Genomic DNA, 20,561 nt, shown 5'->3' with positions numbered 1-20,561 from the left:
ATGACTCTCTAAAAACTTAGGAAAAAAAAAATCCCCTTTTATATGTACTAGTTTTATGCACGGGCGATGCCCATATTGTTGATAAATTTTTTGGCTTGAATGTTAAATACGGTCATACAATCCCTTTTAATAATGCTAGATATATAGACATACAATATCATATCGCTTATTTATATAATAATAATTGTAGTTTTGTTTGTAAATAGATATCTATGAAATTATAGACTTGAAATTATTTTTGGAAAAATTGGTAAAAATAATCCCGACTTTTGCCCGTTCGCTCAAAATAATCTCAATTTTGGATTATTTTTAAATGATTCGATCTTTGGGGGTCATTCGCTTAAAATGATCCTAGCCGGTCACTTAATCTGTTATAACAGGCTAAGCTGACACGTGTCACCATTTAATTAGTTGAAAAATAAATAAAAAAACTTAATTTTTTTTTAAAAAAAGAAAATCTTAAAAAAAAAAACAGCCCCCACCCACAACCCCCCTTCCTAGTCCCCACCACCCAACCAAGATCCCTCCCGAAACCCACCCACCCCCGCCGCCGCCAGAGACCTGGCCTTTTCCCGTGCCGGCGACCCAATCCCCCCTCCCCTTACCCACTGAACCACCACCCAAAACCTCCATAACCCAAACCCGAATCCCCTAAAAAACCCTCCCCCACCGCATTCAACACCCAAATTCGATCCTCCCCCATGCCAGAGTTCCGAGTTCCTGTAGACACCTACTTTTGGCCTCCTGTGCCGACGGGAATTGCAATGATGTTACAAAAACCCGTTCTTCATGCTAGATCAAAGTTGAAGTGTTTATAGACTCCGAAATGCATTATGAAGTTATCTAAAACCTATATTTGAGACTGATTTATCTTAGAGCCTAGTCCTATTACTAATTACGCCTAAAACATGCTCATACATGTTTAATCTTGATTAATAATGGACCCAAATACGTTAAATGCATTGATTGGATCAAATAAATCTTACATTGTTGAAAACCGAGCCAACCAGAAAAAAAACACACATAATATTTTTTCAAGGCCTATACATCTGGATATCCCTTTCAAAGAGCTTTCCAACAGTATATTATAAGCCCAATTCCAAGTTAAAACGAAGAAGATATCATCAAAATACTAAACCGGACTCGAAAACCGACACCCTTGCACTAAAACGGCCATATATTTTGATTCACAATTCTAGGCGAAAACACGTAATCCGCACCGGTTCAAAACCCCCATTTACACCGGTTTTGAACTGGTCCTGATTTGGGGGTGCTAAAACCCTAGACACAAATCAGACTTTTCGCACCGATTCTGGGTGAGAACCGGTGCGAAAAACCACACTTTTAGCACCGGTTCTTGCTTTGAACCGATGCGAAAAGTGGCAAAAAAAATAAAAAAAACTGTTAGCACCGGTTCTATTCCAAAACCGGTGCCAAAAATGCCTAAAAAAATAAATTTTTTTTTTTTTTGCATTTTTTCACTTAAATTGATATATAAACACTAACATATATATATAGTTACATATTTTCATTAAAATAGGCTGTAATATTACATTTTTCGTCCAAAAAAATAAAATATAAATCAAAATAAAATACAAGGTTATAGCTTCCTGAACACATACAGCAACTCAGCACAGTGAAGGCATGTAGAAAGCATGTGATTGAGCAATTTCGATTCGATCCCGGGGATCATTCATGCTCTCATCCCTCAGTGCTTGGAGAATGTCTTATGAAGATTGTTCCCTATAAATTATCACAGCAGGCAATTGACAAACTAAACATCATTAATATGTATCTTCCAAAATTAGCTAATTAATCTGGCAGGTGTATATATCACCTTTTTATGAGTATCTTGTATAGTGTCTTTAAGATCGGGCATAACTCAACAGGAGCGACTGGCTTGCGTTCTCCATGCCGAGACACGTTCAGAGAGGATTGACTCAGGAGCTCATAGAAAGCTCCAACTGCTGAGACACCCTGATAAATTCAAGCTCAAAGTCATTATACAAAGTGATAAGACAAAAGTATCCATCGAAGTGAACTAATGTTATCGAGTTTGCATTATTTTTCTTCATCAACTATCAGAGTGATTATAAATCATAATCACAATACCAACAGAAAAAAACACAAAATTCTAACCCGGCGTTAATCCCATTGATGACATGTTAGATCCTAAACTGTCTAGATTGGCTGATCTACCTTGGAGACGAATTAGGTGTCCTAAGTCCTTACTCCACCTAAAGCACCAATTTTTCTGGGAAAAAAATTTCATTTATTGAGCCCCGAGCTTGTGGTCCTCCTTTGATTACAGTTTCAATTGGATGAACATTTAAAGTTAAGGTCTTTAAACTAAAAAAAAATATAGAATTTAAAGTTTTTGAAGAACATTACTTCTAAAAAATGTTATAGGGACCACTTTACGAGATAGCCAGACTGTTATGATTGTAGAAGTATTTAAGGATAATTGAGATTCTGGATTTTCGGAAGCCTCTGATCCCATATAGTATTTATAAATGATGGTGACCAAATTATGCAGTTGCCTTGCTGCTCCTCAGTTGCCTTCAGAAGACTAACAGCCTAACAGGTCATGAGATCACTACCCCTAAAAAAAAAATCGAAATGTTTGCAAAGAATTACCTGAATCATTCCCAGTTTAACACTGAAACCAAAACCAGTAGCAGCAGGGAACCAGCAGCAGCCATGAGCCAAAGCCAGACCAGGCCACCCAGCTACCCAAACAATGAGTAAAAACAGCCATTACTATGTGTAGATACATAATGCTTGCCATGTAAAGTCAACCAGCTGCACATACAGCACCTGAAACAATTCAAAGACTTAGGTTAAACAAACCCTTCACTTTGCAAGGACTCTTTAGAAAATGGAAAACAAAATCCTCTTCCAATTATGTCAATCATCATGCTCATTAGCATAGAAACATAGATCAAAAATCAAATTTGATCCATATATATTTATAAATAAAAAAAAAATAATAATTGAACTTCTTAAAACAGATTAAGGGTGTCTTCGACACTAGCTTTGGAGAAGTCTTTAGTGGTTTAAGTGTATGGCAATGTAGTGGTGGAGGTAGTGATAAGTTACAGAGGTCAGAGGTATAGCTTTTATCAGAAGCTATTAGCTTTCGACAGAAAAAAGTAGCTTTATAGAAAGATAAATTGTCCATTTTCACATGACCACTCCTACTTGATTATCTACTTTCACTGTTTCGCAGTTAACAATTAATCGCACAGCCATAAACTACTCCCACATCTATGCTTTGCCGAACAGGGCCCAACCAACCAATTACAAAATATTGAAAGAATTTTCCCATGTTCTGGTGTGCAGTTTGTGTTAGTGAAAGTACATGTTCAACAATCCTAAAACAGATAGAATAATATGCTAACAAGCACATTATTCAGATAGCTTATAGCAGTGATAGCTGCCATTACAGAATGTTTCTGACTCCAGTTGATTTGCCCACTCCAACATGACATTAACTTGGTCAAACCAATTTGAACATTACAGAAGAACATGGCATACACATTGCAAATCGGAACCATTCAATCAGTGTTAATTTCACAGAAGGGGAGAGTAGTCTCCACTCCTATCCTTATCTTTTCTTGGCGTGTTCAAAATTCGCAATATACCTGATGACCAAGAAGAACAACAAAGCTTTGCTTCATCAATGTGCTTCACATCCAGTCCAATAAACCAAGACCCAGCACTGATGTCATCGTGGGCAAAGGTTCGAAGGATGGACCTGCAAATCAATCAGAGGTTCCAAATTCATTTCAGCTGACTCAGCCCTTAGCACATGAATGTGTGTATAACATGTCTTGATGTATGAATAAGACTAAGGGAAAAGATGCAACAAGGATAACCTTTTTATTGATACAAACTGAGCCAATTCCTGCGATATGGCAAATATCTCTCCAGAAGCATGTCGAAAGTACCTGTAATACATAAATAGTTACTTTAAGCAAATTAAACTGAGGTCAGCCAAGACTTATATAATTTGTTGATGGCTTGTGAATTGCTAGATATATGTGAAGTACATGGTGGCAAAATCAGTAACGAAGGTTAGTTACCCCTCTCTGAAGGAAGACAGTAGGGTGGGGTGGGGGCACTAATTTTTTGACTGATGCTGCTTGGAAGCAACCAAGTTGTTCAATTATAACTAATACTTTTTTTTGAAAGAATTATAACTAATACTTGTATAAGTAGCATAATAGAAGCCCACATCCAATAACCATGATACCAGAATTTTTAATTCAATAGTTCCAGGTATGAGTGAATAAGGCTCAACTCTAATATATCCTTCGCGGAATAAGCGAAAAGATGATTCACACTGAAGCAGCTAAAAATTATGTAGCCAACCGAAAATAAATCAATACACACAAGGGTGAGTATACAATTTCCCATCTAACATTTCAGGTAATTTAGTACTTAACATATACAGTGTTCTAAGATTCTTCATATTTAACAAAAACATAGGCAAGCCAATACTACCCCATTTAAAGGAGAGACACCCAAAGTCTACCTTACATTTCAAGTGTTAGATTCCAACCCTTTTTTAAGTCCTTTCATGCATTTTCTAGGCTTGTGTTTGCTAGAAGAGTGTTATAATTCCAAAATAAAGCTCTTTAGTGAGTGACGATCAATGAGCGAGAATCAAAGCTTCTTACCCCTTGCTGTCTTGCTTTAATACTTGTATTATGCTGTAGGCCATTATGACTAGCCTTATTTTAGATCAAAATCCATACTTTATCTTCACATTATTTTCAAACAACCTAAACGAACCGCCTACGCTTATTAGGGTGTAATATCACAACTCACATATCAAAAATCATTAGCAGGGATACTAAGAGTACAATTCCACCTTAAGTTCCTCCTTATCTCTCCTACATTCTCTCCCTTTCTCATTGTCTTCCTTCGATTTTCATTCTTTCTTACTTTTTTAGGTAAATTTTGACTGCACTCATGAAGTGGGTAATAAATTGGATAATAATTACAATTTCATTAAGCAACCCTTGAATAATATTATGCCCAAATTTCAACAAAAAACCAAATTTTCAGGAAAAAAAACTACCTGAAAATGGATCCATCAGAAGTAGCAGAGAAAGCAACAAACTCATTCTAAAAACAGCAATCAAGTACTGCAGCTTCTGTTTGAACTTCTAATCTAAGCTTACTGCTTTCCACATCCACCAACCTAATACTCTAAAAATATTGAAGAAAAAATTAATTAAATTGAGTTAAATTCAAAAGAAAATTATGAATAAAAATTTATGAAGAAGCAAATAATAGTAACTTACAGAATCCCAAGATGAAATGAGAAGATTGTTGGATTCTGGAGCAAATCGTACACGAGTAATCGTAAGATAGCACGATTGTTATGAACAATAATCAACATTAAAATGTAATAACTATAAATAACACAATTGTCTTCATCAAATTAAACCTAGAATTTCAAACTTGCTCAATTCAAATTGAATCTTTAATATAAAGAAAGAGAGATTACTTAGACCAGATCTATGCAGAAGACATTGATAAAGGAAAGATTTGGAGGAGCGGAGAAGAATGCGACGGTGAAGAGTGACGATAGTGGTGGAGCCGTGGAGAGCAGGTGAAGCATGAGGGTGACAGTGGGTCATGAGAACCTCGAAGCGGCTCCGGTGAGGATGACGGTGACTGGAAAACTCGCGGCTGCTCAAAATCGGCTCAAAATCGCAGCCCTCATAGAAGATGAAGAAGAATGAAGGAGGAGAGAGAAGCTAAGGTAGGTGAGAGAGGACGAGATTTCGAGGAAGGAGAGAGAAAGAAGATATTTTGATTTATTTTAGAGCATTCGCACCGGGTTCAAACCTAACCGGTGCGAAAAACTCATTTTTCCCACCGGTTTGGTTGAAACCGGTGCGAAAAGTATTTTCCCCAATCCCGCCCATTTCTTTTCCCACCGGTTTTCAAGAGGTGCGAAAAGTGCGGTGCGGAATTCAATTTTTTACTTCTAACGGCATGGGAAAGTAGACATTTAGAGCTCTCCAATGATATCTCATTTGCCTTTATCCGACTTCGTAATCAAGAGTTATGAAGTTTCAAAAATGCGTTTTCATAGAGGTCATCTTCAATGTAATGTATATGTCATAGACAGCCTTGAAGGTGCTTAAAGGTTGATATTTTAGGTGCTTATAATACTTGTCTTAAAGGTTTTTGATGAACATTCCCACAGAGTCTTTTTCATCTGAGGCCTTGATCAACTTAGCAGAATTTTCCTTTCACCTATTATAAAATTCGGTGAAGCCTTCATTGTCCTTTTGCGCTTAAGGATTTCGAGCTCTCTATAGTCAGTATCTACTTGTATGTTGCACTTGTTGTACCTGTCAATAAAAGTATGCTTAATACCATCCCAAGTAGCCATTTTCTCACAGTCCATAGAAAAGAACCATTGTTGACATGCTGGTTCGAAGGAAAGAGATAATAGTGAGAGGAAGGCTTTCTTATCAACCCCCTAGATTCCCATGATTGTTTCAAAATCTCTCAAGTGGAAGTAAGGGTTTTCTATGGGTTTGAAATTAGGAGGAATGTCTATAGCTGAGAACTTGTGCAAAAAAAAGTTCTTTAGCCGATGAGATTCCCTTGGTACTCATATCAAGAAACTTATAACTATTGGAAACTTGGCTTAGCGTCTGTTTAATGCGTTTGATTGTTTCAGGTGGAACTTATTTATTAGGATCTTCAACTTTCTCTATTTGAACTTGATGAAGAAGGAATGTAAGTTTATTTGGACCCAGGAGTGTGAAAAGGCATTTCAGACCTTGAAAGACAAGTTAACCTCGGCACCAGTGTTGGCTTTGCCAGATGAAAGTGGGCAATATGAGGTGTATAGTGATGCATCAAAGTTTGGATTGGGTTATGTTTTAATGCAGAATCGGAGGGTCATTGCATATGCCTCGAGAGAATTGAAAACGCATGAGGTGAACTATCCAACCCATGACTTGGAATTAGCTGCGATTGTGTTTGCTTTGAAAATTTGGAGACACTACCTATATAGGGTAACTTATAAAATCTTCACAGATCACCAGAGTCTAAAATACATTTTCACCCGGCAGTATTTGAACGCAAGACAAAGACGATGGTTGGAGTTTATGACGGATTATAATGTGAATATCCAATATCATGAGGGGAAAGCCAATGTGGTAGCTGATGCTCTAAGTAGGAAAACCAATCATTTGATGAATATGATGATTGCTGGACCAGCTGTGTGTGGAATTTCATAAGATGAATTTGGAAGTGGTGGAGCACGGAGAGGTCAGCAAGATGTTGAATGCCTTGGCAGTGCAACCTTCTATTTGTGATGAGATTAGGGAAAGCCAACTGGGAGACTCGAAGTTAAGGGCAATAAAAGAAAAGATTGAAGAAGAGCAGGATTTGGACTTTACCATTGCTGATGAGGGAAGTATTCGATTCAAAGGGAGATGGTGTGTTCCACAACATAGTGGGGACATCAAACAAAGACTGATGGAGGAGGCCCATAGTTCTCCTTATTCAATGCATCCTGGAGGGGATAAGTTGTACAAGGATATGAAGAAGGTCTTTTGGTGGCCAAACATGAAGAGAGATGTAGCAAAGTTTGTGGCAAAATGCTTAACTTGTCAGAAGGTGAAGGTAGAGCATCGAAGGCCACAAGGAATGGTTCAACCTCTGGAGGTACCAAAGTGGAAGTGGGATTCGATCTCTATGGATTTCGTGGGGGAATTACCAGGGACTAGGGTAGGGAATGACACTATTTGGGTCATTGTGGATCGATTGACTAAGTCTGCAACCTTTATACCTATGAAAAGCACTTGGTCTATGGATCAGTTGGGAAGGGAATATGTGAAGTTTGTGGTGAAGTACCATGGGGTGCCTACATATATCATTTCAGATAGTGATTCGAGGTTCCTGTCTAACTTCTGGCAAAGTTTACAAAAGGCCATGGGAACTAAGTTATTCATGAGTACAACTTTTCACCCCGCAACTGATGGTCAGACTGAAAGGACCATACAGACCTTGGAAGACATGTTGAGAGCATGTGTATTGGAGTATCAAGGTTCATGGGAAGATCACTTAGACTTGATTGAGTTTTCATATAATAATAGTCACCATGTAAGCATTGGAATGGCCCCATTTGAGGCACTGTATGGAAGGAAATGTAGGAGCCCAGTTTGTTGGAGTGACATAAGTGAAACCGTTGTACTTGGGCCTAAAATGATCGAGGAAACTGTTAAGTAAGTGAAGTTGATCCAGGAGAAGATCAAGGCAGCCCAAGATAGACAAAAAAGTTACGCTGATGAGAAGCGCAGAGATGTAAATTTTCAAGTTGGAGAGAAGGTTTTGCTGAAAATATCCCCTATGAAGGGAATAATGAGGTTTGACAAGAGGGGGAAATTGAGCCCAAAATACATTGGGCCATATGAGATTCTTCAGAAAGTTGGGAAAGTAGCATATAAGTTGGAATTACCCAACGAGTTAGAAAGGGTGCACAATGTTTTTCATGTGAGTCAGATTCTCAAGTATGTTCTTGATGTTACACATGTGCTAGAACTGGAGGCAATTAAGCTAGATGAGAATTTGACCTATGAAGAAAGACCAGTGAGAATTTTAGACAGTAAAGTTAGAAGCACCAGAAACAAGGATGTGAAGATAGTTAAGGTTCTATGGTCGAACCATAAGGTTGAAGAATCAACTTGGGAGGCTGAGGCAGAAATGCGTAAAAAGTATCCTAACCTTTTCATGGTGAGTGGTTAAGTTACGGGGACATAACTTCCTTTTTAAGGGGGGGAGGATGTGATAGAGTTTTACTCTTTTCTTTTATGTCTTTAAGTGAGTCTTTTGAGTCAAGTCCTTAGGTTCTGCATGAACTTACTACATTTTAACTAATTCAAGATAATTCAGAGTATTAATTTGGGGTATTAAATGTTTCTAAGTTTCGGGACGAAACTTCTTTTAAGGGGGGTAGACTGTAATACCCCGAATTTTGGGAAAATATTTTAATAATTTCTTGAATTATTTAATTTGGAGCCAAAATGAATTTTATATTTTGGCGCCAAATCTAAGCATTTAATCATTTGAATTATTAATTATTTTCAGATTTCTAAATTAATAATATTGGTTTAATTATCTTTTAATGGTCAGTCCATATTTTATTCAATATGTATATTAGAAATTTTAAGAGTTTTAAAGATAATACCTAATATACATTATGCTTTACAACAAATTTTAGTTTTGATATTATCTAAAATATTTATGTATTTGTATAATAACTTGATTTAAATATCAATTTCAATTATTTTATCCATTTAAATATGATTTTCCTTTTTAATAAAAAAAAAATCAGATTTTTTTAAAAAATAAGCTGGCCGAAAGCTTAAAAAAAAATTAATTATGATAATTTTGTGATTTCTATCTTAATCTTCACTTAACCATTAAACCCTCTCCATCATCTTATTTTATCCCTATCTTCCTTCTTCTAATCCTCCAATCAAATGAACTTCTATCCAATTTTTCTACTCATCTTTTACACCTAACTATTAATCTAGACTTAATTTGGTTCAAGTACTTTAACAACCCCAAAACTTATCATGTTTTCTAGTAATCATATCATACATTAATCACTATCCCTTCCACACTCTAAACATTATAAATAGACCCTTAATCCTCCTCAATTACTCACACCAAAACCAGAAATTCTCTTCTCTTATTCTCTTAAAACCCACGGTTAATCACATTCCCCTCTTACTTGCCTTGCTTCCTCTTCCTTTCACGTAGCAAGCAACCGAGCCAAACACCGCCTAACAAACCACACACCCCTTGCTGCCCCTAACGTCAGCAGCCCACCACTGCTCTTTCTGTCCACACTCCTTGCCGCCTACTGCTGCTGCCAAGAGGTGTAGTACCCCTCTTTTCCTCGTTCCTCTTTGCCGCAGCTTGTATGCATTGTTTTTTTTTTCTTTTTAAAAAAAATTAAGAAAATCTTCTTGTTTTGCAACACCATACTACGTGCTATACATATGTTATATGATCCAAATACTAACTCTAATGTTATGATACTACTATCTTATATACTATTAATATGAGGTTACTATAAGCTTATTGTTTGAGTAAAATAATTCTTGTTTTAAAAGGTTAAGGGTTTGGTAATTCATGCACAAGTAGAATTGTGTTTATGGTTTTGTGTTATTTTGTTAGCCTTATATTAATTAAGGTTATTTTATTGTGTAGGAGGATTCCCTTGATCGTGGTCAAGTGTAGTAGTCGTACCTTAATTGTTCTCGTGATCAAGGTACGTATATGTGGCTAGGTCCTTGATACAAGTTTTTGAATACGTATTTTGATGAACATTTATTGCGATGAGTTAAAAATATAATTTTTCGATTTTAAAAGTTTGATCTTTAAAAGTGCTAATTAAATTAATAAAAGTTGTTTATAAATCACTTATCAATTCAAAGGATTAATTTAAACTTGCAGCTCATTATGGGCCTGAGTATTTAGTACTTTAATTGTCCCTCTACCTGAGACTGGTTAAGTAAGACCGTGAACTTTGTATGATCTGGTCTTTCCTCGAGTATAGTCTAACTTGTTTGCGGGGTGAGCACACTGAGGTGAGGGAAATTTGATTTCGGAAATTCATCTTAAATTGGAAATCTATTGGTTTGGAAAGTTTCTACTAATGGACGTTACTACTTTTTGAAGATTTAAATTTAGAAAGTCTAATTTTGGAAAGTGATCTTTGACAAGTTTGAATTGGAATAATTATTTCAAAAACATGTTTGTCTAATAAAAGCATTTACATGCCTTGCACTTATATGTACTTAGCGTTTTTGCTAATCCGTTTTCCTCTTTGTTTTGGTTCACCCTGTTACCGTTATTGGTAAGCAATTTTGATTTCAGGTGTGGATTTGATCGTGCGCATACTTGAGTCGGGATGGGGATCACCTAGTTAGGAATTTACTCACTCATGAGTCAGACATGTATTATTTGGAATATTTTTCAAACCATATTATATGGTTACAATATTATTAATAAAGTCAGTTATTTTTCCACTGTCATTATTAGTAGTAAAAAAAAAGCCTTACGTTTTCACGTGACAGTGATACGTCCAAGTCTATCTCTACGGTATTTTTTTTACGTATAATTATAGTATTTACGTAGAGGGAGATTTGGGGGTGTTACAGCACATACGCTGTACAATTTTACGCTGTACGTACGCAATATTTTTGTTAAGTAACGCCAAATGTACGAAAAACGTGACATTTCTTTAAGTGCAGTACAGGAGAATGCCAAACTGTCTATGGGAGCTTTTATGTAGGTAAAGCACCACTATGGGTTATTTTGTAGATGCTTTTCCGAAAAACATAAGAAACGTATGCTTGGGGCAGGCACAAAGCACAATGTATATGCAGGATGATGCAAAAAACTATCAAAGAAGAAAATAAACTACAAAATGCAAAGCAAAAAAAGGTTTTTGAAGGTTATAAAAACTTCGCGAGAAAGCCTGTTGAGGCGCGAATTCAACGAGCTAAAACCTCGGTTTGGAAGACTAAATAAAAACCGAGAAATGACCATTTTGACTGACTAGTAACCGCATGCAACTTAAAGGGTTGCACGAGGGCGTCACGCACAACATTAGAAGTTGTGCGCAGTTGTCTCACGCAACTCAATGAGTTGCGCGCAGAACTTAAACAGCGAACAATTGTGGGAGAACACGATCTGCAGCTCGTGCCTTTCTTCTTCATTTGTCTTTAGGTCTCTTTCTATTTTTTGTTGTCGTATGAACTTAAGAAAAGTAAATAGTGCTCCTTGCTCCTTGTTTATTGTACCAAACTTTTAATTTGGTCAACAAAATGGGGATAATCGATAGAAGAACCCGAATTTATGAAATTGGGGGTATTCGATTCGACTTGTTTTCATGAATTTGTTTGTACTATGTTGTTGTGACATGTTTCAGGAATATATTGCAACAAATTTCATGTGAAGTTGTCAAGTATCGAGTCATGTATGAGCATACACAAGCATATATATTTTTTCTTCATTTGATATCCAAATTTGTGCTTGAACTTATTTCTTTTTTTTTTTTTTGCTCATATGGACTATACTTGTTAATTTTAATGTAAATTGAAGTGTTAGAACGACAATTATACACTAAATTTGGGATCAAAATTTTGAACTTTGATAATGGCATGAAATTGTTCTAGCGGCTCATGTTTATTTTTGCCATGCATAAGTTGCAAAATTAGATTTATTAATGATAACAATAATCGATAGTTATTATTATTCACTTATAAAACTATGATTTCAAGATTCGCATAAAACTAGTTAGTTTTGGAAATTCTAGAAGACATCATCGAACTGGTGCAGTTTGGCTATATTTCGGGCTTTTGAGCCCCCATTTTATATTTTCGAGTGTCGTAGGCCCCAATATTGGGTAGCTTCGACGACTTGTTTGTTTTAAAGATTTAGACCCTTTCATGTTGCTTGAAATGGGTCTAGAAATCTCGTGTTTTGTCTTATTATGATAACTATTAGGATCTTGGAAACGATTAAATAAGTGTGTTTAAATCGTTTTTGACCAAAGGAAACTTGTTAAGTCTAGTAATATTGGTCGTTCGTTAGAATAAGTAAGAGGGAAAATAAAATGTTATTTAGCTTTACCCTCTATTCTCGCTACTTTCAAATTCTTTCCTTTGAGTTCAAATTTTGTTATTGATTGAAGCTCGAGACAATAGATATCATCCTCTTCGCGAAATTCCAATGTTTTAAATTTTGTCATTCGCGCAACAATAAAGAATGAAGACCCTTTAATTTTGAACTTAGGAGTCTTTCTTTTTTTTTTTCATGAAATTGTTTGTCTTATGTTATTAAAGCATCTTGATACAATTTTCATGATGAATGATTTAGTATTAAACTTTCGTATGAGAAAGCATGTTGTATGCGTTTGAATTCTACTTTTATACTTATGGTTTTGTTTCTTTTGCTCTATACTAGTCATACTCTCTAATATTTTGAGTAAATTGAAGTATTGAAACAACAATTATGCACTAAGATTAGTTTTCGAGTTTGAACTTGAAAATGGCTTGAAATGTGATATGTTTGTAGTTTGTTCTATGGCCAAGTTCAGTTATAAACTCAGCTTTTAAATGAACATAATGATTATTGAATCATTGTGTTGCATTTGAAAATTGTAAGGCTCGAGATCTATGTAAACTGTTTATAGTTCAGGCGATTTTCAAAAGTAGCTCAAATGGCATGAATATCTCATTTTGTTTATTGTGGATATTGGAGCCCCCATGTGTTGGGTTATGCACATTTTTGCTATTTATCAAGTGTTGTAGCCCTGAAATTAGGGTAATTCCAAAGACTTGCTATTGTTTAGGCTATATATATAATCACAATGTTGAAATAGGCCTATGTATCCCATGTCTTGTGTCTTGTGAACATTTAAAATTGTAACACGACTTACGCATTTTTAGCTAAAATCACGTTTAAGAAAGCATGTTAGTTCTTTGCTTGTTTATAAACCAAAATACAATTGTTGTTAAGGTTTAGTAATCTTTTACCTAATGTCAAAACGTTTGTATAGATCATTGAGGTAAGATTATTCTCAGAGTTGATTTAGAACAACATCTCAAATATTTTCTTTGCTCTTATCAATCTTTAATTTTGGTCTTGTAGGTGGTTCGTTAACCATCTCTAAGCCAATATTCGCAGGATGACTAGGCGAGAACAAGTTTGAGTTAAGAAAAAGTCGAATCTTAATTCAATCATTTTAGAAATATTTACGTATATTCATGTATTGTCCAAAAGGTTATGGAAAATCTGAAAAATTGTTTATTTTTGGAAATCAAAATTCAGAAAGGAAATTTTGAAGACTATTTTTTTGAGAGAATAAGAAACAGGTTATTTCGAAATAGAATTCACAATTTGAAAAGGGTCCAATAAATTTAATTAAATAAAAGTTTATTTTGAAAACAATAGTGAAGCTACTATTTCTAGTACACAAAATACATAATATGTTATTTTCAAAACTGGACCCATAATGGAAAGAGGGGCCTAGCTCATAATTGAGTATGACTCTTGTATCCAAAAATGAAGGACAAGTTGTAATTTACAACTTATCTCGAAAATATATGAAAATGTGAGCAAACTCTTGTATATTCAATCTTGTCGTCTCTTTTTTTGTGTTTGTCATCATTGTCATATTTCGCTAATTGAAGTGAAGTTCTCTCAATTAAGTAGGCACCGTAGTTTGAAAATGAATATTTATCAAACTTAGGTTTAATGGAGTGTTAGAATAATTTTTAAAATCATTAAAATCACTTTCCAAAATATGATCTTAATTCAAAACGAAAGTTCAGGTGCGATCTATATTTTTGTAGCCCCCAAGTGTAGAATTAGGTGGCCTTTGCAATTCATGTATACATATGTTAGGGGATGTTTCTCATATTTGAAGACCCAGGAATTTGTGTTTCCAATTTGTGGAATTTCGCATATGTTTATCATGAATTGTTTGATCAAGTAACATAACTATCTTGGTCAAATAATAAGAAGTAGTATTCTTCCCTTTTTCATTTAAAGTTACTAAGATGTTTTGTAATAAGCTTTGCATGACATTGATTTTTGTAACATAATTAGCGTGTTTAAATCTGTAAATAGAGGGAAGTGGAGTGTCCTGGCTTTTTTGAGCTCCCAGTTTGAGGCAAAGAGCAAATAATTTTACCATTTTTGGAGTTTTTAGTTGCCAAGGTAGGGATCATCCCGACTTACCCCCCAAAAAAGAAATGAACAAAAAAGAAGGATTTGCATAAAAAAGGAAGGGGAATCCAACTTTCCCATAGAAGAATAAAGATAGAGAAGTAGACATGTTTTCGAAAAGAAAGGATTATTGACTTAATAGTTGAATCATCGTGATGACTTGGCAGTGAGGTATACATGTAAGCGATAACGATCATTTTTTTATGTAGCGATCATGTTCAATCAATGTTCCTCGTTTAGAGAGGATGGAGCTATCCCACATAGGCGGACATATAAATTGCTCTAAATTAGATGTCTAATGCTCAAGAAATGTAAGAGACATCTAAAGTTGACGTTGAGGCTGTCGATATATCAAATCAATTAATTGTATTCACTCGTCTTTTTTCTAGGCAACGTATATAGACATTGAATCACCTTGGTAATAAATAGCCTTATTATTAAAAGAAAATTAGATGATTGTTTTTGGAAGTGGTAGTCACCTTATTTTTCTTGGCAAAAGATCTGGAAATCATCGAATTTAATTTGATTCGATTGCTTTATAAAATGATGTAATCAAGCCAATGGCTATTAAATCATCTAATTCTTTCTTTTCGATTATATAATCATTGCTCAACACTTTATTTATGCACTTTATGTATGGGTATAACTACTCAATAGTAGGTCCATATGTGCAAAGGTCTAAGGTGGGACATATTTCTGTAGAATGATGACTTTCGTGGTACATGGTTATGGTCTACCTCAAGGAGGGTCTTTCTAAGGTTGTAACATGGCTAGGCTTGGGGTTATAAAGAATGGACAGGAACAAGTATATTCCCATAATTCCTTCTTTTGGTGCTTTTGAAATTAAAACCTTCCTATTCCGTTTGACCACTTATACATTAGGTGCTTTTCTCTTACCTTTTCTTTTTTTCTTTCTCTTTCTCTCTTTTATTTTGGCAAGTTTGGTTTCGGGTTTTGAACGATTTTTTTTTTTCTTTTGCATTGGATCTTTCCTTTTTCGGTTTAGACCAACTTTATGTCCTACTTTTATGTTTCGTTCCCCCATTTTTTCATTTGTTTCTCTTTGCACCATTCCCATCCCCAGGTTTGGAATAATGTAGGTTGAATAAGTAAGGCTCAATTGACGAGGCTCAAAAGGGCTGCCAAAAAGATGGATTTGTTCTAAGGTTAAACATGGGATCATATTCGTGGAGTTTCAAGTTGCCTCCTGTGTTGGTGTATTCATCATATCCCTTCTTAGTGGGCCAAAAGATGGGCCTCTTTTCATTCGATAAATCTTGTAATCTAAAACTCATCAAGATTCTTAAAGTGGTGAGTATGTATGCCTTTTGTGATATTGCCTGTTTGTATGTATATTTCATTTAATTCGAGCTAATAACAGAAAAGTGATTATAAAGAGAACAAGATAGATGTACTTGAAAATAGAATTTTTATTCATTAGTTAATGAAATTACATAATAAGTAGATTCGACAGTGTGAATCTCTTAGTCTATCATAGAGAAAAGAAAAAGGAAAGATACAAAACAAGACCTAGGGTGCTACATCTTGAATTGTTGACAACTTCTTGAGATCGCGTCTTCGAGCTTTGTCCGCTTCCAACGTAGGTGAGATCCTCTTTAAAAATCTAGTCCATCTATATGATTCATATTTTCATATATCAAGTCCGTTTCAATTAATGTTCCCACAGTATAGACATTACGGAATGTGTCTAAACCAAGGTATAGTAAATGACACTTGTATGGTGGAGACATGTTGTCTATGAACTTTGGGACAAGTTCATGATCCGGAGGTCTTTGTGAAAGAAGAGCAACCTTTGATCGCCACCTGGAAAAGAAGTCAATGACGCCTTCTTCTTCCCCTTGCTTGAGTAATTCAAGATCGCGCAAGGTAGTTGTGAGCTCGATTTTATCTCCATATTAGGCTAAAAACGCTTTTACAACTTCCTCCCAAGTGGAAGTTTGTTTTGCATCGAGGTTATAAAACCATGATCTAGAAGTTGGGTCCAATGAAAGAGGGAAAGTACATGCATATAAGTTATGCTCGACCCCTTCCAATGCCATCATTCCAAGAAAGCTCATTAAGTGAGTCCTAAGATTGTCCACAACCTTAAAGGTTGGTAAATCCATAGTCAAGAACTTTTCTTGGAGAGTCTTGCCACTAGATTTTTCTGCAAGCTCATTATTGAAGAACTTATTCCCTGAGCTAGCTCGAAGGACAAGTTTCTCCAAGGCCTCAGTCTTTCGGCTCTTGCTTTTTCTTGCAAAAAATTTTCCTTTTCTTTCTCTGATTTTATTTTAGCTTTTTTTGCTTTTCTATGAGCCTTCATTTGGGTTTCTTCTTCTCGTAGGGCCTTTAGGTTTTAGAGTTCCTTTCTAAGTTTCTCCAATGCTACTTTGTCACCCATCATTGGACTAGGATGCAAATGTGGAATCTGATCTAGTAATGTGTATCACGAGAATTTAAGCGCGTTCACTTAAAACCTTTTTTGCCAAGCATTCACACAATGAACAAAAGTAAAAAATGTTTATTTTTTTATCCTTCTAGTACGAGTTCACTTTAAGCAAGTTTGTTGATGGAAAATGTCAATATCACGAACAATTAATGCAATGTCATGATTTATGTTGACTTCAACAAGGTAATCATTTAAGGATTTCACTTTAGGTGAATTGTTTTCGAAAAAGGTAGAAGATAATGAAAAGGGAAGTTAGATTAAAAAAACGCTCATCAACTTTTTAGAAATATTAATCAACTCGAATAAACTCCTTAAAATGATATACTAGAATGTGATATTTGTTGATCATTTAGATTTCAATAGAGATCTTTATCTTTTTTATTTTTTTATTTATTTTATTTTTTTATAAGATTCTTATATTGCTCATCTTTAAAGGATAATTACTATTGATTTAAATAGAATGGTTTTTTTCGAACGTAAAATCCAAGAAATAATTAAATCATTTTCTCGGATTTATTATTCATTATTCCCTCTTATTTTTTGAATTTTTTTCTTTTTGTATGATACACTTTTTTTTGGAAGGGTTTCTCGATATTTTTTTTTCTCCTTCCTCTTTTATATTTTTTTTTTGTGAGGCAATTATCCCAAGTAAGGTTCTCGGGATTTTCTTTTTAAACCATAGAAGAGTTAAATATATTATACTCATAAATTAAGGTTAATTAATTACAACTAAAAGATGATGACCATGAAAAATAGGCACGTTTAGGAGTGGGAATATTGATAACGTCCTATTAGAGGATGCGAACTTCTAATGACGAACTGTATATATAAGAGGTAATGCCATTAGTTCGATTAAAATGTATGTAAACGTATCATCAAGATCGTAAACAATATCGCGCACAATTTTCCGTCGTGCGCTAAGGTGGAAAGTGCAACTTTGAGAGTAGTGCCTGCCACATGCTGATCTTTTTTTTTTTTTTTTTGGCGAAAAAAGCTGATTTCATTCATTTCCTTTACCGGCTTTTAAGGGTAACGCAAGATTTTTTGAATTTTGAAAATAAGTGAAAGATAGAAGACATGTTTTTGGAAAAAATATATTTTTTTTTTAAGAAAAAGGAAAAAAAAGAACGATTAAAAGACATGTTTTTTGGAATTTTTTTTTTTCAAAAAAGGAAAGATAAACAAAGTAAAAGCAAATAAGTTAGACAACGTTGTTAGCCAAAGAGACATTATTAGCACCTACTTAACGATTAACCTTGAAGCGGTAATATCGTTTTCTCCGTATAACATTACTCGTAACGAGTCAAAAGTTAACGTTGAACAGTGGGCGCGCGCAAGACTTAGAGTTGCGCAGAAGAGCTGCGCGCAACTTCTAGACATGCGCTTGGAGGGGGCGTGCAACTTTGACAGTTGCGCGCACCACCTGGCAGGTTCGACTTTTTTTTCTTTTTTTTTTTGTACATCGAAATGCAGATTTTTTTTATTTTTTATTTATTTATTTGGTCGAACCACTATATATTTTTTTTCTTACAAAACTTTTTTTAATATCTCTAGATAACAAGTTAGAATTTTATTAAACTAGACACGAGGCATATAATCACATATTCATGTAGTCAGATAAGCACATAAAAGGAACCGTCAAAGCATATAATGTCGTTCTATGGTCAAGGCCTGGGTGTCCAAATGTACCATATCTTAAGAACGATGTATGAATCAATCACTCAACGTGTTGACCCATGGCATGGTTCTCCCAAAATTTTGTTGGAGATATGGGTGGTATGATTGTTATTGATTTTGGGATAGAAGCCTAGTGTTGGCAACCTCTGGTCAATGGGTCAATCCCTAATGGTTAAAGTGTGTTATGATTATGCATGATGCAGTGTTGCTTATTTGGCTTTTACTCTCGTGAAAAAGGAAGATATTATGCGTTTAAGTCTCGCTCTCTAACTAGAGATTATCCAAGTTAGCCTTCGTTACAACTCATAGGTAACCTAAGTTGGACACCTTAACCATAACCAAAAGCAAATCGTGTAACCTCTAAGTCCCCAGCGGAGTCGCCACTGTGAGGAGGATAGCCCGTCGTTGAGGATCCCACTTCCCATATGCCCATGGCCCTTTAAAAGCCTAGGACTTTACACTTTTGAAGGTGTGTTAGGGTTTGAATTCCTGACTGTTTAGGGGACCTTGAATTAGAATTGATTCTATCATTACGCTTTTTTGTAAGAAACTAATAGGGAGTCACCAATGAGTTTTAGGAAAACTCATAAACCTTGTTCGTACCTTTCTCCCAAGTAGTGTTCAAGGGATAATTAGCATGAATTATAAGTTTACCCATGCTCAAATTGGTCTACTAAACAAGAAATGAGTTTGGGAGCGAGGGTACTAAGATAACAACGTTCCTTGTTGAGGGGAATCGCCATCCTAGCCCTAGTGCGGCCTCTAGTAGCTCTTCCTTTTTCACAATTTCATTACCAAAAAGTGTACATTGCAACGCGATTCCTAAATACTAAGTTAGTTGATTTTATTTACAAACATTAATCACAAAAAGTGTACATTGCAACGAATGTCGTTATTCTTTTTTAATTCAAATTCTTGAAAAGAACAAAATAAACAATATTCGCCTTGACTTAGGTGATAAAACAACAATTTAATTATTCAATTTCTAGTTTTTAATTAACGAAAGAATACTATGTGAATAAATTAATTAGAGTTTATTTAAATGGATCAAACAACACTAGTTAATTTATGAAAGTTATTTAAAACAAGAAGAAAAAGGAAAAATGATTTAACTAAGTGCTCAGGAAACTAACTATTCTCCTTTGTGTTGCTAGATCTTGTTTTGGATGTTTATGACCTTCCTTCTTCTTCGTACCTCCAAGGCTTCAATGGAATAAATTAGGGTTGGAGAGTAGCTGGGAAGAGGGGAAAAGTAGTATGATAGTAAGAGAACTTGAGAGATTAGGGTTTTTAGAATTCTAGATAGGGTTTTTAATTTTGATTTTTCTGTTGTCATTAAGGCTAACGAAAACCGCTATTTATAAGCGTAGGAATCTAGGTTTAGGGTTTTAGAGCCGCGGCGTCAGGGGGCACGCGTAACTCTCAGAGTCGCGCTGGAGTGCCGAGCGCAACTCAAAGACTTGCGAGCAACAGGCGCGTGCAACTTTAAGAGTTGCGCGCGGTGCGGTTTGTCTTATATGAAAATGCGTTTTTAAAACTTTCATAACTTTTAATTGTGAAGTAGGATTAAGGCAAATAAGATATCATTGGAAAGTCCTAAATTTCTTATATCCAATGCCGTTAAAATTAGGTTAAAATATATTAC

The 20,561-nt window shown here is 35.2% G+C and overlaps 1 protein-coding gene and 2 long non-coding RNA genes across 3 annotated transcripts; 1 reads left to right on the top strand and 2 right to left on the bottom strand.

Annotated features, from left to right (window-relative positions):
• Positions 1-1,530: 1,530 nt before the first annotated feature.
• On the bottom strand, positions 1,531-3,867 carry LOC110706017. Its single transcript, XR_002508187.1, has 4 exons — positions 3,645-3,867; positions 2,638-2,817; positions 1,838-1,977; positions 1,531-1,743 (listed from the first exon to the last, which is right to left on the bottom strand). It is a non-coding gene; the product is annotated as an uncharacterized LOC110706017 (long non-coding RNA).
• A 9-nt stretch (positions 3,868-3,876) lies between these two features.
• LOC110706018 lies at positions 3,877-5,894 on the bottom strand. The gene is made up of 3 exons (XR_002508188.1): positions 5,313-5,894; positions 5,087-5,217; positions 3,877-3,950 (listed from the first exon to the last, which is right to left on the bottom strand). It is a non-coding gene; the product is annotated as an uncharacterized LOC110706018 (long non-coding RNA).
• Positions 5,895-8,400: 2,506 nt separating this feature from the next.
• Positions 8,401-8,784, top strand: LOC110706100. The gene has a single exon (XM_021884014.1). It carries the CDS (start codon positions 8,401-8,403, stop codon positions 8,782-8,784), a length of 384 nt encoding a protein of 127 aa, XP_021739706.1.
• The last annotated feature ends 11,777 nt before the right edge of the window (positions 8,785-20,561 follow it).

This window comes from Chenopodium quinoa, unplaced genomic scaffold (genome assembly GCF_001683475.1).
Source record: "Chenopodium quinoa cultivar QQ74 unplaced genomic scaffold, ASM168347v1, whole genome shotgun sequence".
Lineage (NCBI taxonomy): Eukaryota > Viridiplantae > Streptophyta > Magnoliopsida > Caryophyllales > Amaranthaceae > Chenopodium > Chenopodium quinoa.
Note: the sequence above shows the minus strand (reverse complement) of the source record. Positions and strands in the feature narration are given on the sequence as shown.